At 49.9% G+C, this 19,732-nt stretch overlaps 1 protein-coding gene across 1 annotated transcript in view; it reads right to left on the bottom strand.

Annotated features, from left to right (window-relative positions):
* Nucleotides 1–3,198: 3,198 nt before the first annotated feature.
* LOC126984112 (uncharacterized) overlaps nt 3,199–19,732 on the bottom strand; it is a 35,426-nt gene continuing 18,892 nt past the window's right edge. The window contains exons 5-6 of the mRNA XM_050837498.1: nt 7,710–7,881; nt 3,199–3,348 (exon numbers count right to left, since the gene is read on the bottom strand). Coding sequence (XP_050693455.1) covers nt 3,199–3,348; nt 7,710–7,881 — 322 coding nt within the window. The remainder of the gene's footprint in view (nt 3,349–7,709; nt 7,882–19,732) is intronic.

A 19,732-nucleotide genomic window follows, 5' to 3' on the forward strand; every position in this document is an offset into this window, starting at 1 on the left:
GGCGGGTTGCATAATGTATTGTGCCGACGAGTATTGAGCGGTGTGTGTGTGTGTGTGTGTGTGTGTGTGTGTGTGTGAGAGAGAGAGAGAGAGAGAGAGAGAGAGAGAGAGAGAGAGAGAGAGAGAGAGAGAGAGAGAGAGAGAGAGAGAGAGAGAGAGAGAGAGAGAGAGAGAGAGAGAGAGAGAGAAGAGAGAGAGAGAGAGAGAGAGAGAGAGAGAGAGAGAGAGAGAGAGAGAGAGAGAGAGAGAGAGAGAGAGAGAGAGAGAGAGAGAGAGAGAGAGAGAGAGAGAGAGAGAGAGAGAGAGAGCACGTATTGGGAGGGGAGCTGTGGGATGGAAGGTGCAATATAATGACGGTAATGGTGTCAATGATAATGATAAACACCTCCACCACCGTAACGCCGCACCACCGCGACACGCCCCGCCGCTGACTCACTGTTCGGGGAATCATGTAGAAGCGCAATGGTAGTTAAAAAAATAATATAAAAACGAATAAGATAAAGTTAAAAAAGCTCAGTACTCGCCCATCCCATCGTCTCCCTTATGTTATCGAGCGAAATCATGCATTCATATAAAACAGGAGTCTTCTGTCGCTTTTGTCCTGCCTGCCCCTTGGCTAAACCCTTTTCTTGTATTATTGTCCTCAGCACCTGCCTCTGGTCTTGTCAAGGTCCGCTGCCTACCACCTGTGCTGCGTTCTCACTGTTAATTATTTCGTCGTACAAGGTAACAGGACTGTCCTTCATGATGTACCTCAGACGTGTCATGGTAAGGCCGAACTGTGTCCATATGAGTTCTGTGTGTGTGCTCGGGTGTCCGCCTCTCCCCTGGTAGGCCGGGGCTGCATGTGTCAGGGGTGGCCACCCTGCATTGTCTCGGGCACGGATGAAATCGAGGCGCCGCGGCTCACTGGGTTCTATGTCGGTGGAGGGAGGCTCGTTAAAGGCTTGATTTAAGGGTAATTGTCGCTGGGCTGAGCTTCCTGCTGGCGGGGACATCCGGTGCTGGAGGGGCCGATATAGCGGGAGTCTGGCTTCCCCGTAGGTGGAGTCTAATTCCTGATCAATTGTTGGGCTCCTGACCCCGCTACTGCGATGTGCACCTTGAAATGCTTATTGGTACTATGGTACTCGCTGAGATGTAATGTTAGTTTTACTATTCATAATAGATTTGTGGACGACATGAACTAATGGTGTATCAGGCAGAAGGTTCTTCGGGAGTGGCGGGGCTGATCGGTGGCTGTAAGACAACACAACGACAAGGAACTGAAAGGCGGCGGTGAGACGTGTCACCTTGCGGGCGGCGGGAGGCTGCCGGTGACCGACCGGCCCCGGGGATGCGTGTGTTCGGACGTTCAAGGCGCAGACAGTAAAACTCCGGGTCTGGGCGGTTGTTGGTAATGCTGATGGGCGGGAGGTCCCGCACTTCTCCCTGTCCCTCTCCTGTAGGAGGAGGAGAAAGGCCATCAAAAGCCCTGGAGCCCCGGGGGAGCGGCGGGCTCAGGGCGGAGCCGCCCCATAAAAGCATTGTATTATGAAACCATCGCCTATTTTGCCCACCAGAAAAGCACCCTTTCAAATGGCTTAAGGAGTCCCGTCGCTCCGTATCCCAGAATTGTTTATTTTCAATTTAGCGGCCATTTATATGGAATCCTGCACTTGGGTCGACCAATCAATGGGCCCGACAAAGAGCCAACTATTTACCAAGGCTCAGAAATGAAATTGAAAATTCCGCCGCGCTTTATTTGAATTGAGTATTGATTCCTTTTACTTGAGAAAGCTGGATCTGAGAGACAACTCCGAGGCAGCCGAGGCGTTCACATCGCCACTCTTTACTGCCGCTGCCTGCCGCCGCCGCCGCCAGAGGGCCGCCGCCGGGCGCCGCCGTTCCTTGCTCCCAAGTTGAAGGACACTGTTTCTTGTTTCTTGATTGACAGACATTTACTTAACTTTATTTTCTTCTAAAACTAAAGGAATGATAGATTTTTTTCTCTGAAATATGTCAACGTTGTGGTGGAAACTTATGTTAATGCAAATATTTTCTCTTAACGGTGATTCGTGTTCATGAAGTGTTCAGAATGCCCTCGGCCGTGACGCGTCCCTAGTCCTGCCGATATCGCCACATGTCGATGGCTGTAATAGTTTTACGCAACGGCGTAAGAAAGCGGCCCATGTAATTCCGGAGCCCGGGAGGCGGGAGGCGGCGGAGACAGGCGACGGGAGGAAGGCGGCGGCGGCGGTGGCGGTGGAGGCGGCGGCAGGCGGCTCTTCATTGTGTGGAGACGCGCCACATGCCGCCGCCGCTGAGGCACACACACCACACGAGAAATGTTGCCGAGGCACCTGAAATATAATTGCGTCGATAAAGTGCGACGTTAACATGGAGAAAAACGATGCTATTGAACTTGCATTGTGTGTACGAGATTCTGGTGCAATGCCTTCTATTGTTATGGGGCTGAAATATCCAAACAGTATTAGCATATCTGAGGCTGGCGTTTCCATTGTCGGCGGTAGTGATGGCGGGGACTCACATTCCCGGATAGATCACACGTTCCGAGGCCCGTCTGGGGGTACCGGTGGAGGCGCTTCCGCGGTGCTCTATGGCCCGCGCTCACCTGCTCTTTTTTGATTAGTGGAGATTTCGCAGCCGCCTCTCCTCTCCGTTAGAACATTGCGGCGGGTGATCACCGCAGATAAACGGATATATCAAGCGATTCCATCTTGTTTTGAGATTTTATCGCCAGGCAACTTACCCTCGAGGCTGTTTTCACTCTGATCTTGTGGAAACGAGGAAGCCCGATGCGTGCTGGAACCAAAGGTGTAAAGGTGTTTACCTGACGCGCCTTGTCTGGCCAGGGGGGGGGGATGTGCAGGTAGGAAACAGGGTGGGTGTGGATGAGAGCATACCTGATGGGGCTCATATCTCGCTTGCTTCATTCTTTGCTTATGTGTTGAGAGTAAGCATGTCTCCCATCCATTTGTTTTTTAAGGTTTTTGTCTTACTTTGCATCTTGTATAATACTGGATTGAGATTTGCCTTTTTGACGTCGTTTTGGCGGATTCTTTTAACATAATAAACACACACACACACACACACACACACACACACACACACACACACACTTACCGCCTCCATGCAGGTTCTTGTTGTTTACTGTCCTTTTTAACTTTCTTATCTCCTTAGTGTGCACGGCTCTTGTTATTCCTTGGTCCTTGATAACACTCGGGGCGGGGAAGGGGAGGAGGGGAGGGAGGCCGCCGTGGTGCTGCTGAGGCGGCTGCACACGCTGATAATGTCCCGCGATGCTGAGGGGTCGCGTGCTGGAGCCGACGGTGCTGGTGAAATGTGCTAATGAGATGGGGGAGGTGCGAGAGGTGAGGGAGGCGTCTGTGTCTGCGTCAGGGAGAGGAAGAGGGAGGGAGTGGCACGGGGACAAAGACGGATGGGGACGAGGGAGTGTAGATATCCCCGCCATGAATATAATATGACAAATAAAGGCGGACTTGAGAAACCTGTCACGGCTTAATCAATTTCCCTCCACCTTTCACGCTACGACACAAGCTTCACCAAAACAGATAAGTGGTAATGCTTGTCCAACGAAAACTTAAATCGTGGTGGTGATGCTTAAAGAGACTCTAATTAAATATCTAAAAGGAGAAAACAGTGAATCCTTTTGGTATACACGTCACGTAGGATTCAAGGCAGTGGTGGGATGGAACACTAGAAGACAGCAGTGCATGAATCGGGACAGTGACTCATACAAATAAAAAATAAAATGATAATGAAGATTTAAGAAGCCTGTCATGGCTGTAATCAATTTCCCTCCACCTTTTAAGTTACGACACAAGCTTCACCAAAATAGATAAGTGGTAATGCTTGTCACACTAAACCTTAAATCGCGTTGGAGATGCTTAAAAGGACTAATTAAATATCAAAAAGGAGGAAACAGTGAATCCTATTGGTGTACACGGCACGTAGGAGTCAAGGCAGTGATGGAATGGAACACTAGAGGGCGACAGTGAAGGGGAACAGTGACTCCAACACTCTGGGAAGAAACACAGGAATGGCAAGAGGGTGTTGGGTGCAGGGAAACACAAGTCGGGGCAGGTATGCAAACACAGGTGTCTTGGTGAGGCCTCTGACGGACAGCCCTTCACAAACGGATGTCATGCAAATCTGGACTGGGATTTGTGTCTGTGTGTGTGTATGTGTGTCTGTGTGTGCGTGAGGTGGAGGACGGCCCCTGCATGAGAGCTATGGCATTAAGCGACACGAGAAAGGCTTAATGTGGAGAGAGGGACACCGGCGGACCTAACAACTAGAGGGGAAGGCGTCGTAATCCACACGCCTTATTTTGTTTGTCTCTCGTAAACGTGCGCCTTTTGGTCCTTGTTGTGTTTTCTCTCCTAACGTCTCCCTATTTCAGTTTATTTTTGTCTCGTTGTTTTGTTTCGACTTGTGTTGCTGATGTGTAAATGTTTGTTCCTTTGCTCGTCTTTAGGTGTTTGGTAGACGTACTTTGAGCTGGTTAAATGGAACATAACTGCGTGAACAGGCTCATAAAGGTGTCTTATGAAAAAATATAAATGCTGTGAAGAAAAACAAACAAAAACAAATCAGGTGGAAAAAAAAACAGGCATACTTTGAGCTGTTTATATGTTCACGAGGAAAGAATCTTGAAGGAATGGGAAATAACCACTTGCACAGGCTGAAGAACTTATCTTAATCAAATAAACAAATGCTGTGACCCCCCCCCAAAAAAAAAAAAAAAAAAATCAGGCGGAAAAAAAACAAAAAAACGTAAATACAAAAAGAGAAAAAGATGGAGTTGCCGTTGGTTTTACATACTTACGGTTATCAATCATTTCTGTTTCGTCTCCCTGCTCGGCGTGGGTGGGCGGGCAGCGGGCAGGGGGCGAAGATAACAGGGGGCGAGGGAGGCGAACTTGGTCAGGGGGAGCTGGGAGGATGGGGTTGGTCAGAATGGTAAGGGGGGGGCATTGGGTAGCAGTGAGGGTGGTGAGAGTGGAGCAGGGGGGTGGTCTTAGTTAGGGTGGTAAGGGGGGGGGCAGGGGGGTAAGGAGGGGGCGGGCTTGGTCAGGGTCGAAGGTGTCAACGTTTGGGCGGTGGCGTCGTCTGAATGTAAATTTTTAGCTGTCTGAGGTCCTGGGCGTCGCGATGGTAGTATTCCGCGGCCATTTCCATCACCATCACTCCCTCCTGCCCATCCTCATTCCCTTTGCACCGCCTCCTCCTTCCTGGCCGTGTTCTCCCTCACCCCGCACCCTTACCTGTCCCCTCTCCTTTGTACGCTTCCCTACCTCCATTTCCTTACCTGCTCCTTCTCCTTCCTCTCCATGTCCACTTTCCTTTCTTCACCCCCTTGCCTGTTCTCTCTCCCTGTGTCCACTTCCCTACCTCCATTTCCTTACCTGCTCCTTCTCTCCACAAGTCTGCTTCTCTTCATCCCCTTACTTCTCCTTCCTCTCCATGTCCACTTTCCTTTCTTCACCCCCTTGCCTGTTCTATCTCCCTGTGTCCACTTCCCTTCCTCCATCCCCTTACCTTTCCCTTCTCTCCCCATGTCTGCTTCTCTTCCTCCATCCCCTTACTTCTCCTTCCTCCCCATGTCCACTTTCCTTTCTTCACCCCCTTGCCTGTTCTCTCTCCCTGTGTCCACTTCCCTTCCTCCATCCCCTTACCTTTCCCTTCTCTCCCCATGTCTGCTTCTCTTCCTCCATCCCCTTACTTCTCCTTCCTCCCCATGTCCACTTTCCTTTCTTCACCCCCTTGCCTGTTCTATCTCCCTGTGTCCACGTCCCTTCCTTCTTCTCCCTTCCTATCTCCACTTTCCTTCCTCCAACCTCTTCCCTGTCCTCTCTCTCCATGTTCACTTTCCTACCTTCACCCTCTTACCTCTCCTCTCCCTATGTCCTCTTCCCTTACTCCTCCTCACCCTCACTTTTATACATTCCAGGGACACTTTTCTTAATCCTGCTCTGGTGTTCTCATCTTTGCGGTTTCTACATGATTCTACTCTCTTACTCCCTCCTTCATCTCCTGTTTGTTATCCTTCCCCTTGATTGATACTCTGTTTTCCTCTTTTTTTTCCCATTTACAACTTTACTCCCTTCCACCCCTTCCTCGCAACCTTTTCTAATCCTGTTAATTTCTGCCCATACTTATTTGTTTTTCATATCATCACTCTCCTCAGCTCCTGAACCTCAAACACACACTACTTGTCATGCCTAACAGCCACCTACTTAAGACCCATACCTCACAGTTTTCACTTCCCGGCAACCTCTCTCAGTCGGGGTCTCTCACTCGCCACAGTACTTACTCTTTGACCTCTAGCTCCTGTACTTACTCCTCGACCTCACTGACGGCCATTCATGAGGAAATTCAGGAACACAATGAAGACTAGAGTGAAACAATTGCTGTCTGAAAGCCTCTGTTGGACGATAAGGTCAGAATGTGAATGAGTAAGGGAGAATGAGAGTGAGAGAATAAGAGGGAATGAGAGAGAATGGGAGAAAGAGAGAGAATGGGAGAATGAGAGAGAATGGGAGAATGAGAGAATGAGAGTGAGAGAATGAGAATGAGAGGAAAAATGAGAGAAAAAACGAGAGAATGAGAGAAAAATGAGAGAATGAGAGAAAATGAGAGAGAGAGAGAGAGAGAGAGAGAGAGAGAGAGAGAGAGAGAGAGAGAGAGAGAGAGAGAGAGAGAGAGAGAGAGAGAGAGAGAGAGAGAGAGAGAGAGAGAGAGAGAGAGAGAGAGAGAGAGAGAGAGAGAGAGAGAGAGAGAGAGAGAGAGAGAGAGAGAGAGAGAGAGAGAGAGAGAGATAGAGAGAGAGAGAGAGAGAGAGAGAGAGAGAGAGAGAGAGAGAGAGAGAGAGAGAGAGAGAGAGAGAGAGAGAGATGATGTACAGATGGATAGAGGTGAGGGAGGGCACGGGGATGAGGAGGAATAAAGAAGAGGGATCAGGAGAGCGATACGGAGGGGGCATGTAGTAAAGAAAGGGGGGAAGGGGGCCGGGGAGGGCGAGTTAGGGGTGAGGGGGGGAAGGTGCGTCGTCCCGAAGAGGGGGGGGGGGGGGGAGAGAGGATCAGACAATGGCAGGTGTCGTGACCCTGACGCCCCGGACACAGGTCATTACACACTCACCTCTATTTCCTCACCTCCTCCTCCTCCTCCTCCTCCTCCTCCTCCTTCTCCCGGAGCACCGACACATGCGTACAGGTGGAGGGAAAAGTAGACCACATTTCCAGAGGCTTGAAAGTAATTCTTGTTTTAGTGGAGGAAACATATTGGGCAAGATGATAATGTCACACACACACACACACACACACACACACACACACACTCTCACACACACAAACACACTCACTCACTCACACACACACTCACACACACACACACACACACACACACACACACACACACACAGCGAATATAAAGGGACAATAAAAGTCTTGTCAGAAGAAAATATCTGATATTATCTGCGAAATATTCAAGAGCTCGCAGGTAGACGGGAAACGAACCGGTGGCGCAAGTGTTTCGTGTGCCTCCGTATTGTTCGTCGGCGGAACAATGCTTATTAAATATCCGGTGAACGATTCCTCCGCGGAGTTCTGTTGTAGCCGTGCCGTCATGCCGATCTTTATCCCCTCTCCCGTACAGGGCAACGCCGTCTTATTTAGATATACAGCGATATCAGGGCGGGAGGGACGCGGGGAGGGCGCCGTGATGGGTGCCTGCTGACTTCCGGCCTCGCTCTCGCCGGAGGAGGCTGCCCGGGTGTCCTTGGGGGCGCCTAGGGGAGTGTTGTGACAAGCGAGGCGACTCCCGGCACGGCGAGGCAGCCACTCCCTGCAACGCCTGATGGAAAGGAAGATAAGCGTCGCGACAGCCACCGTACGCAATTATTCTGCGTCGTAATGAAATACATGGCAAAGGGTTATTTTTGTAGCAAATTGAAGTGATGGAATACTTAGAATTAAGAGTTTAAGCTGAAAAAAGGGCGCTGTGAAGATGAACTTATCGAGCTACTTAAAATGAAGCATACAAGCGAACGTGCAGAATGAGTGTGTATGTGTGTGTGTGTGTGTGTGTGTGTGTGTGTGTGTGTGTGTGTGTGTGTTCGTTTTGCGCACAATGGAGGCTCACACACTGACGCAGCTCACCCGAGATAAAGCAGACGCGGGCGAAGATTCATAATTAATGGAGGTATGGTCCATTACGATCACCCTTACGCGGGGCATGAGAGGGACGGATCCTTGGGTCGGTATTGGGTCTGACGCTTCCACCTCTTGCATCATCTATTTTCAAAGACCAAAAAGGGGATCAATCGGGTTCTTATGAGTGTATATTTGGGTTCATGGTATAGAAGAAGGGTCCAACTACCACCAGAGTCATAAAACTATCCTTATGAAATGCCCAGAACTCCTATGAAAGCGTTATCAAGTATGTGTGCTTATTCCCTGTAATGTTTAAGAGTATGACCCCTGTAGTCACTCCTCCAGACCCAGCGGCGGCAGCTCCTCCGACGGCGCCGAAGCTTGTGTGTCTTGGTCAAGTTACTTCTCTGGCAAAGGTGGACGTGTATCATTCCTGTTCTGTGAGAGAGAGAGAGAGAGAGAGAGAGAGAGAGAGAGAGAGAGAGAGAGAGAGAGAGAGAGAGAGAGAGAGAGAGAGAGAGAGAGAGAGAGAGAGAGAGAGAGAGAGAGAGAGAGAGAGAGAGAGAGAGACTGCGTATTAAGGTCATTGGTTACTACGTTTTATTGAGTTAAGATCTTGGTCATTCTGTCAGTTCCTCGCGTTCCAATGGGGGGGAGGGGGGGGGGAGGAAGACCATTACTTACAGACTCCTTCCCTCTCTCCTCTCTCTCCCTCTCCCTCCGTCTTCCCCTCCCTTCTCCCCTCCCTCATTCATCATATTTATCACCCTTGTAGTCTCATTAAGTTGCGGATATATTCCCTTCAGTCATAGTCGAAATTCGTAGGTGGATTTTGTTTCGTCGGAGTGGATTAAACTTGCATTGCCATTGGAAGACCCTTAAGCTGATGGATGGTTTTGATTCTGCAGCTAAAGACTGATTATGTGGCGGTCATTTAGTAAGGTAGAACTCCCCCTCTCTCCTCCCCTTCTTCCTCCCCTCCTCTCCCCTTGTGCAGCTGTTGTTATTAATGGTCGGGTGATTGGTTATTGATCGCCGAAAGCATTACTATTAACCTTTTGTGCCTCCGAAGCCCACTGCAACTCTATTATTGTAATGCAGCCCTGCACTCATTTATTCCCGAGTCATTCGTCTTTGTCGCGTTGCCTCAGTTTTATGACTCCGATTATTAGCTTTGTGTTCCTTCCTGGTAGTGCTTGGATTTACACTGTTCTTGCCTGTTGTGTGTAGTAGCCCTCCTCCTCCTCCACCTCCTCTTCCTCCTCCTCCTCCTTCTCTCCATTACCTCGGTCACAGCTCCCCTTTCCACCCGCTCTACCGTGCCCCAACCCTCGCCTTCGTCGGGTTCCCGCGTGTCCCAAAAGCTTGAGGTTCACACGAGGCCGCGGAGGAACTATCTTGATGCCGTGGCTGTAGTTACCCGAGAGCGGATTGTCGTGGCTGTAGTGTCAGTTCTGTTTCACCTTCCAAAGAAAATACTCAGCCAGACAATAACCCCTTGTTCCTTTTTGTCGTCTTTATCAGTGAATCTTTGTCTCCTGCGCCTGGCGGCACCGTGCTGATGGCCGCAGTGGTGTCACCTCCTTGGGGTAAACGCCTGCCTTCTCCGGCCGCCTCCGCCCCGCTGATGTACCCTCGTGCCCCGCAGATAACACACACTAGTCAGGTCCCTCAAGGCGCGAGGTTTTGTGTCCCTGGTGAGGATTTATTGCGCTTTAATTAGCAAATCAGAGCAACTCTTCCCGCCGTCCACCAGCGAAACTTGGCAGCGCTGTAAGGGAGGAGTGGATGCCATTGTATGGAAATGTGCAGTCCGACTGTCATTTGTCTCGTCCGCTGGCAGGGAGGATCTGATAGTCCTGGTGGTGCTCCGCATGCTGGTTTAGGAGGTTATTGGCACCGAGAGTCGCCTTGTTGGCTATTCTCACTCCGCAGGTTCTCATTAGATTGCTTTAAGAGTAATTGCAGACAGTGGCCGGTTCACTCCCTCCGAGATTTATGTTGTTTACGAGGAAGCGGAGCCCTAATGCACGGCGACTGAGTGCTGGCATTAAATTATTATAGACCCGCTCCGCCGTTCAAATGATTGCTTCCATTGACACGCGACGCTCCGGGAGTCGTTTTTTAGAGCAATTACCGGTTGTTGATTCTCCAGGGGCGAGGTGTTGTGCCGGGTGCTTCGTGAACACCCAGTAATTTAGAGCCCGCACGCTACCCTCCTCCGCCTGGCCACGCCTCGTGTGTGGGGTGGTGAGTGTGGTGGGAGGCGGTGCTCCTGCTTGCTTCGCGCGGGGACGGAGGGGCGACTGTCTTCATGGGGCTTGGTGGAGCATCACGTTCCTTAAACACACACACACACACACACACACACACACACACACAAGACCAAACAAACTTGCCATTGTAGCACCCCTGCCCGCCTTGCCCGCAGGGAGGTGCGAGCAACAAGGATGATTCTCGAGCATTCCCTGGCCCGGTATCTGCCGAGTATATCAACACAGTTCATCACGATAGCGTTTGATGAATCGCATTAGAGAATACATCACCCGCCAGGCCTGGCCGCGCTCGGTTCAAGAGGCACTAAACAGGGATTCACATTTAACTAAGCAAATGTCCAGAAGCGAAACGTGTGCTTTAGTTATTTATGATTTCCATTAAAAGTAATGAAGTGTATATATCAAAATTATGAAGATGGCTACCAGTGCAGGCGCCATTAATGCTGCTCCGAGGGTGCAGCTCCCTAGCCTTCATCCGTCGGCGCCCCGGGGTCGGCTTCGCAGCCAAAGCACCTGTTTGCATATAACATTTCGGCTAATGATGGCTTGAACAATAAATTACAACGTGTATTCGGGGTTTGGAGGTGCTAATGACCCTCCAATGACACCGTGATGCCACTAAATGCAGGGGACCGGTAATTTATGTTCCCGCTTTGTCCCTGCGAGGCCCCGCTCACACGCTATTTCCGACTCGTTATCTGCGCGTCTGCCCGGTATCAGGGAGCGGCGGGGGGCACATTTATTACCGCGACGCTTTGAGGGGACGACGGCGGGGCGGGCATTGTGGCGGTGGCGGCGGCGGGAAAGGGAACACGTTTGTCAAGTTCTTTGTACGCTCGACCCACGATGGAACTTGGCGATATATATTATATATATATATATATATATATATATATATATATATATATATATATATATATATATATATATATATATATATATATATATATATATGTATGTGTGTGTGTGTGTGTGTGTGTGTGTGTGTGTGTGTGTGTGTGTGTGTGTGTGTGAGAGTCAGTGTCTGAGTGGCTAGCGTGCGGGCCCCGCTTTCACCGGGTTCTGGACAACTGCCGTGACGGCGTGATGCGTAGGCCAGGATCAGCCTCTCGAGTTGGCAACGGTCCGTGCACACCGGGATAATTTGATTAAATTTTTACCCGGTGCTGTCTTAAAGTAATTTTACTATTTTTTACATATTCTGTAATATTTTGATATATTTAAAATTGCTTCGAAAGGGTATTTGGACAAATGCTGTACAAATGCCATGTAATAACTAGTAATCGTTATGGCTTCTTAAATCTTCCTTTCAAATCAGAAAAATATTTGCCGTTATTTTTCATGTACCAATTTATTTGAATTGTACTTGGTTTTCATGAAGACACAAAAACTGAAAGGCTGCTATAGATAACTATAGCAGCCTGGTGCCTCGTGTCTCGTCCTTAGATAAACTCAGCTTACTCGAAGAACAGACTGGAAACTTTTCGTCTCTTGCTCCGTCCGTCCATTTAGAGCTGCACGAGTCCTTCCTCTTCCCCCAAACACAGAATCAGGTGTGGAAGGTGTTTTACGTTTTTTTAGGCGAAGGGATCTTGAGCGCCATCACGGGAACGTCCTGTCTACCCCTTCAACGCCTGGTATACTCCGTGTGTGTGTGTGTGTGTGTGTGTGTGTGTGTGTGTCTGGCGGGTGGGCGGCCTTCCTCTCTCCCCACCAGCGCCTCCGCCAACCCTGCTAAGCCGAACCTGATGCCGCTTGCTTTTTCTGAGTGACTTTTATGTCCAGTTTATTTCCCAGCTTTCTTTCCCTCGCTGGCTCGGTAAATATTTCTCCCGCTAGATATGCGAGTATGCAATTATCGAGTGTGCGCGAAGCCCGGCCTCATTTGGCGGGAACTGTACTTCGCGGTGGCGTTGTCAATACTCATATCGTCTTGGGTCTTGACTCCGCAATTACTCCTCATTGTCAACGATCCTGTCAGCTCCAGATTATACCGCCCAAAATTGTATAAGCTGGATTTAAGCCGCGGATTATAGGTGTGCGGGATTAATCTAGGTCTGGGGTCATTTTCCACAGCCTTTATTTTTTCTTTTTGCTCCTATAACTCGGACGAGATTCTCAGCCGCGTCGTGGTATTAAGGTTTAAATCAGCTGACCGGGACGTGTGGTGAGGTGCGAAAGATGATCATTTTCCTTCATTATTCGTGAGTAATTGCGTTTTTACTCGTACGAGCCCGGTGATTCAGGATGTCACTCGCCTCGCCTTGAACTCTCCTCCTCCTCCGCCCCGCCGGGGAGTACGTCTTCCCAGGTAACTTGATGGCATTTTTAGACCTTGTTTGTTTCTTTTCCTTTTTTCCACGCCTGACTCGGGTGTGTGTGTGCTCGCGGTGGTGCGGCGGGAGATGATTGTAAAATGTTTTCGAGTGACTGTGAGCTCGTTAGGGCGACAGGTGAGCCGCGCCGGTGTTTACAAAGGTGCCGGTGTATTTCAAAGGTGATAAAAGTGTTGGAATGGCTGAGGGCGTTCAAAAACTCGGACATTTTTGAGTTCTAGAATGAATAAAATTGAATTATCGTTTATTCATATGATCGTTTTCGTGTATTTTAAATTCTTACATCTTCTTGTCTTCATTTATTTTATCGTGTCTATTTCTGGCGTCTTCATGGTTGTTTTATTCTGAAACTAAGGAATAGAGTGCAGTTGGTCTCGCCGCCCTGGGAACCCGTGCACGGCGAGGGCCACACCTCAACCGAACGAGACTTGCCATAAATTTCAATGGTCCGTTGCACTAAATGACGCCCTGCCAGTATTCGGGAGGAAGAAGGGGAGGGGGGAGGATTAGAGCTACTTAGACTTGCTGAACTACTCGGGTCCTGCGGGCTGTAGCGGCAGGGGATTGCGACTCTCTTGTCACCTCAGTCACCGCGTCAGGCCAGCTCCGGGTGACACGCGGACAAGGGACGGCCTCGACATATCACACGCGCCCCGTCCACACTTGGCGCCTGTTGCGGGTCAGCCTTACGCGGCGGCCCAGCAGGGGACAAACTGCCTTGCGTGTATCCCATTGCTAAGATAACCTTAACGTATACATGAAGGATAAGAGGCTGACCCCATTTGTATGTCTTATATATATAGAATAGGCAGTGTCCTTGCAGGGGTCTCAAATAACTCTGCTGACAATATCTTCCCGTCCATCGTTGTGTATCAGCTGTTTGATGCTCTTGTGTGTTGGTGGTTCTCTTTGTAGTTAGCCTCCACACTTTTTTTTTTTAGGGCAGTACGCAGGGTGGGCTGGTGGTGACAATGATGCTCCTTTGCCTTCATATTTGGTTATACATTGATGTGGATGGGTCTATCTTGATCCCTCTACCTGTGTGTGTGTGTGTGTGTGTGTGTGTGTGTGTGTGTGTGTGTGTGTGTGTGTGTGTGTGTGTGTGTGTGTGTGTGTGTGTTTATACATACGTACATACATACAAACATACATGGCTCCGTATACATACATACATACATGCATACATACACAATCCGTCCCCATTCTCCATTATGCAGATAGGGAGCCGCCACCGGAAGCAGCGTTTCGCCCATCACGTCCATCAGCGGAATGTAACAAAATCACCGTAATAACCTGTGCCTGAACAGATTGTTTGTCCGAAACGTCGATTCCAGAGTTTTAGGTGCCAGGACCCCCCTAGGGGCGCCTGGGGAGTTGATGATGTGTTGCCGCGTTGTGGGGTTTGGGAACTCGTGCATAAACAAGGATGCCATGCACGCTGTGGTTACGATTATTGCCTACGAGTGAATGCGTGCGTGATACACATGTAATCCCACACCTTCCATTGACCGCAGGATGCACAGCAGGCCGGTGACGCGACGCATACACACACTTCTTTACCCTTAACAAGTTTGTGCGCATAGTAGTGTGCCGCACTGAGATAAGCCAGGAGGGGCGGGGAAGGAGGGAATGGAAGTGAGGAGGTGGTCAAGGAGGGCCGGCCACTGATAGGCTTAGTAGGAGTGCCAGGTCCTGGAGGGCGGGCTCAGGGCGGGAGGGTCGCGGTGAAGTGGAGATGAGCTCTCGCCGAGTATTGGCACTGCCCGGCACCTGCTCCCCCGGACGCGAGAAAGTCAGCCACTCGGGCACTCACGCTCCACGGGGACACGCGGGAAAAAAATATAAATACATGGAAGTACAGTGTGAGGAGGGGCTATATCCGGCGCGATATAAATACTGTAGTGTCATGGAGGAAGGGTGTCCGGGCAACGGGAACTTGAGAGAGGAAAATTACCGCGATGCTTGACTTGGCTGCAAAATATCCCGGGGAGCGGGTTGAGTCCCCCTCGAGGAGTGTTAAGGGGCAAAGGAGGGGCGGAGGAGGACATTAGATTCGAGGCTTTAGGTAAGGGGATTCGAGGACACTACACCAGTCCAGATCCACACTCGAACCCCGCCAGGACGGAGCTCACACCATGTACCCCTCCCCCCCTGCCTCCCTCCCCCTTCGCTTGATAGTGGCTCCGTCCTTCGCCTCTCTCGTTGTTTTTCCTCTTGTCATCATATCAATAGTTCCTTCAACCCCGAAAAGCTGACGAGGAAGAACACTTGCCCGAAATAAAAAACCCACCCCCTACAACAACAACAACAACAATAATTACAACCACCCGGAGAGAAACTCGTGATGCAAACGCTCAAGTATAATGTGTGTCGTGTTATACTTTTTCCTCGCTCGCTTTTTCCTCGCTTTCCTTCTCTTCCTCTTTATTGCCCCTTTTTCCTATCCTTCTCATCCTCTCGCTCTTTCTCCCACTCTCCTTCCCGCCTTCCTTCCTTCCTTCCCAAACTTGCGGTCGGTGATTGCAGGTCCCAAGGGAGTCCAGGAAGCTGTAAATACTCAATAATACCTAATGGACGCGATGGCTCCCTCCCAGTGGTGTTTCTCTCTCTCTCTCTCTCTCTCTCTCTCTCTCTCTCTCTCTCTCTCTCTCTCTCTCTCTCTCTCTCTCTCTCTCTCTCTCTCTCTCTCTCTCTCTCTCTCTCTCTCTCTCTCTCTCTCTCATTCGTTACTAACTATATCATTTACTTCAGTCTCTCCACACGTTATCACGACTTTTTCTTTAGTTCATTCTCAGCAACTTCCTCTCTCTCTCTCTCTCTCTCTCTCTCTCTCTCTCGTCCGGGCATTAGAAGGGAGTCGGTGGGCCATATTATAAACATTTCGGCGCCCAAGCTCACATACTAGACGCGGTTTTCCTATGAATCTTGGGTATTTCCAGGGGTAGTTTAATGACCCTGGTAGTATCTTTACCCTTCTGTACCATGAACCTAAAGCAACACTCATCATAAACCGATCGATCTCCTTTATGGCCTTTGGAAATAGTTGATGGGAGACGTGAAAGCATCTGAGAATATTGACCCAGGCATTAATAGGACACATCTTTGCCTCTTCATCGTTCTTAGCTACGGACCAATTACGTGTTTAGTCCTTGTTTAGAGAGAGCGAACCCTAGAAACCTTAATGAGATGACTACAAGATCATTTTTTTTCTATTTCACTCCTTATTCCGGTGATCCTTTATACTCCCCTCCATTCCCTCCCTCTCCTCCCTTTCGCCCTCTGGCACTAACTAACAAGCCTTAAAATGTTCCTTAGGCCTAGTGGCGACATAATCTAAAAGTGACTAATTAATTATAGTGACCAGCGAGGAGGTCCTTTTAGATGCGCCCCTATACTCCCCTCTCGAGTAGTGCCCCGTTGAAAAGCAAGAGGAGGAGGAGGAGGAGGAAGCAAGGAAACATGGACACTCGGAAAGGCAGGCAACTGAAAACACGCAAGACTTTGGATAATATTCTAAAACATTGCGGCATCTCAGCACACACATTGGACAAGGCTTTCGCAGAGGTTGATGGGCATTTTCAAGGGTAGTTTTGTGACCCTGGTACTAGTAGTTTGACAAAGCTTCTGTAGTACGAACGTGAAAGACACACTAACGAGAACCCGATTAAGCACCTCTTCGGCCTTTGGTATTAATTGGTGTGAGAGGTGCAAGCATTTATAAGAATATCGACCAAATTTCACTTCTAAAACAGTTACATGCACTTGGGGTGAGAAGCTTGAGGGGAAGTGTTGGCCGTGTGTGTGTGTGTGTGTGTGTGTGTTCTTAGGAGCCACTTCCGTTAGTCGGTGATTTGCAGGGTCGCGTACTCTGTTCCGCTGAAATTACTTGAAGTGCATGTTATTAGGCTGTCATCACCCTCGCCCCCGCCGCGGCATTAATCTCGACAGTACTTCAGGTAATGCCGTAATGAGGGAAGGCTAATGCCACTCCTCGGGAAGGGCGTTTAGGTTGTATGTAAATATTCCGGAGCGCTGATAAGGTAATAGGTCTGTGTGTGTGTGTGTGTGTGTGTGTGTGTGTGTGTGTGTGTGTGTGTGTAGGTTTAGGAGATAGAGGGGGGGGGTTTGAGTCAGGCTTCAGCAAGAGTGTTAAATATACCTCTTTTTTTCTTCGCACCAACGTCGAGAGAACTTCCGCCGAGTACAATCATGAAACAATGTTTCTGAGCGTCGCCAAATTAGTGGCGTCGTTTTCTATCAAGGATCGTGAACGGCTGGAAACACACACACACACACACACACACACACACACACACACACACACACACACACACACACACACACACACACACTTAGCTTACCTAAGGGCGCCTTGATTTTGGCACGGAAGACAGGTAAGACACTCGCGGCGATAGAAAAGAAACGTGTATACTTGTGACGCCTCAGATTAAAGCAAAGAGGGGTAAAGGGATGGTGGGGTGAAGGAATGGAAGGGTGAAGGGATGGAGGGGGAAGGTATGGATGGGTGAGGGGTGAATGGATGGAGGGGGAAGGTATGGGGGGATGAGGGGTAAAAGGATGGAAGGGTGAAGGAATGGAGAAGTGAAGGGATGGTGGGGGAAGGTATGGAGGGGTGAAGGGATGGAGGGGTGAATGGTTCAAGGAGTAGAGGGGTGCTGAGGGGGGAAACGGGAAAGGGGTGGGGGGTTGAAGGCATCGTCATCGTCACCCCATTTCCCGCCCCACGCATGGCTGAGGCAAAACACGTGCATGATTACTGCGGCCACTGTCATCACGGAGTCGTTCCCTTCAGGTGGTAAATTATTTGTACAGGGAAGTGGCGGAATAGCTGGTTGCATTCCCCCCCCCACCCCCCCTCTCTCTCTCTCTCTCTCTCTCTCTCTCTCTCTCTCTCTCTCTCTCTCTCTCTCTCTCTCTCTCTCTCTCTCTCTCTCTCTCTCTCTCTCTCTCTCTCTCTCTCTCTCTCTCTCTCTCTCTCTCTCTCTCTCTCTCTGAAGGGGCTGATTGCTAATGGAAAAACGTGTCTCTTTATGAAGGAGAGTTTATGAGGGGGAGTAAACTATTCCTGATGACACACAGGAAGTGGCTAATTGAGACACAGAAGCTTCCGCGGGCCGAGGCTCCACTTCTTTTATTGCTCTGCGGCAGCCAGCGTGTTGCAAGGCGTGTGCTGGGCGCTCCTGTCGACTCCCCGGGGCTAAGGTCCATATTATTAAACTCTTCCAAGCCTTAGTCCATCTACTTCAAAAGGCTCTCAAAAGTTGTCGGGCTTTCCATTGATGGTTTCCTGAGTCTGACGGTAGATTTTGAAGGCTTCCGCGCCGTGAACGAGAAGAAAAACACTCATGACAACCCGACCTAGCTCCTCTCTGGCCTTGAAAAACGTTCTTAACAAGAGCCACAAACGTTTGAAGCTGGCCGTTTGAAGCCATAAACACAATGATGATGTGCCAGTTTTGTTGTCATGCCTATGAAGAGAACGTGTGTAATGTCCGCGGCGGCCCAGGGAACGTGAACACTCGGATTTATTGGAAAGGATGGATGGTGAGTCAGCGCGTTGTTGCCTGACTCACGAAGAAAATTATTCTCACGTGAACAAAAAGTCTGCTCCTCCTCGTTACTTGGGAACGAGTTAACGCGTGAAAATAATGTTTCTTGTTGATTTACGCGTGCAGAGGAAGTTGTGGATCAGTCAGGAGGCTGGAAGGGTGGGGTAAAATTGAACCGTTGACGGGGAAGGGGTGACAGGGTAGCCGAGGGGGGGGGGGGGGTATTGCGGAGTTAGCCGAGGCTTCTCTGAAAGACAACATTGAGGACAAGCAAACACAGAAGCATTATTCACAGTACGAAATTCACTCCTTATACCGCCGGGCAGAGTAGGACCAAGCATAATAAACGCTATAAACTATAAACACTCGCCTGCGCCAGAACGGGCTGGGCCGACCACCAGGCCCCACCGGGAAGAAGCCTACCGGCGCAATAGGCCGCGACGTAAAAAAAAGAAGAAAAAAAAAAAAAGACGGGTAATCCACTCCAGTCAGAGTGCATCTAAGCGTTCGTCGGCGACACCTCCATAACATTTCCTTCGTGCCAATGGTAGAGTAAGATGAAAGTGAAGTGAGGAGCACATGGCAAGCTGCACGTTGCCTTGGCGCTCATCTCCACCTCTTTGGCCTTGAGCCTGTGCTGGATGAGAACCAACTACCCCGGGGGATCCCAAGGTTTAAGTCACTGTTGAAGGATAAATGGTTCATTATGTTAATTATGGAGTACAGAAGCCTTTCAGTTTGTCGGCACTTTACGGCCGAGGTGTTGCAGTGAATATAACTTTGCAGCTTCCGCGCCTGAGGGAGCAGAGCACCACAAGCATTCGCCGCACAGCCGCCCGCCGATCATTCTCGCTGGCTTCGAAGGATGTGCGAGGCGGAGATCCTCAAATATTTTCGTGGAAAATAAATGTCAACTGAAGCGGAATTGCTCACTTGCTGGACCAGAAACCACGGTCCCCTAAGTGACCCGACGGCGGCCACTGCCACAAACAAGGTCACTCCCGCCCAAGACACGCCCCGCCGCGCCTGGCCGTCACGGTTTCGCTTTGAGTCCCTTTGAAGCTCCAGACAAGGTCGCTGGAGCCTCGGAGTCAACACGCACCCAGACACGCTTTGGGCGACGCTGAGGCCGCCGGGAAAAGGTTTCATTCCGGGAGTACTTTTCCCGAATATGCCTTGTTGAATCGATGTAATATGCTCTTATTTGGTGCCCAAATGCCGTGTAAAAATTCATTGGCGAACAATCTTGTAAGTTTAGGGACAGGAAATTCCCTGAAAATGATACGATGGGCAGGATAATGAAGAGTAAAGAGGCATTGCATGGCGGCGGAGGGAACACGGTGTGGCAGGTGACGGTGGCGACCCGCCGA

The sequence above is a fragment of the Eriocheir sinensis genome, chromosome 56 (genome assembly GCF_024679095.1).
Source record: "Eriocheir sinensis breed Jianghai 21 chromosome 56, ASM2467909v1, whole genome shotgun sequence".
Taxonomy (NCBI): domain Eukaryota; kingdom Metazoa; phylum Arthropoda; class Malacostraca; order Decapoda; family Varunidae; genus Eriocheir; species Eriocheir sinensis.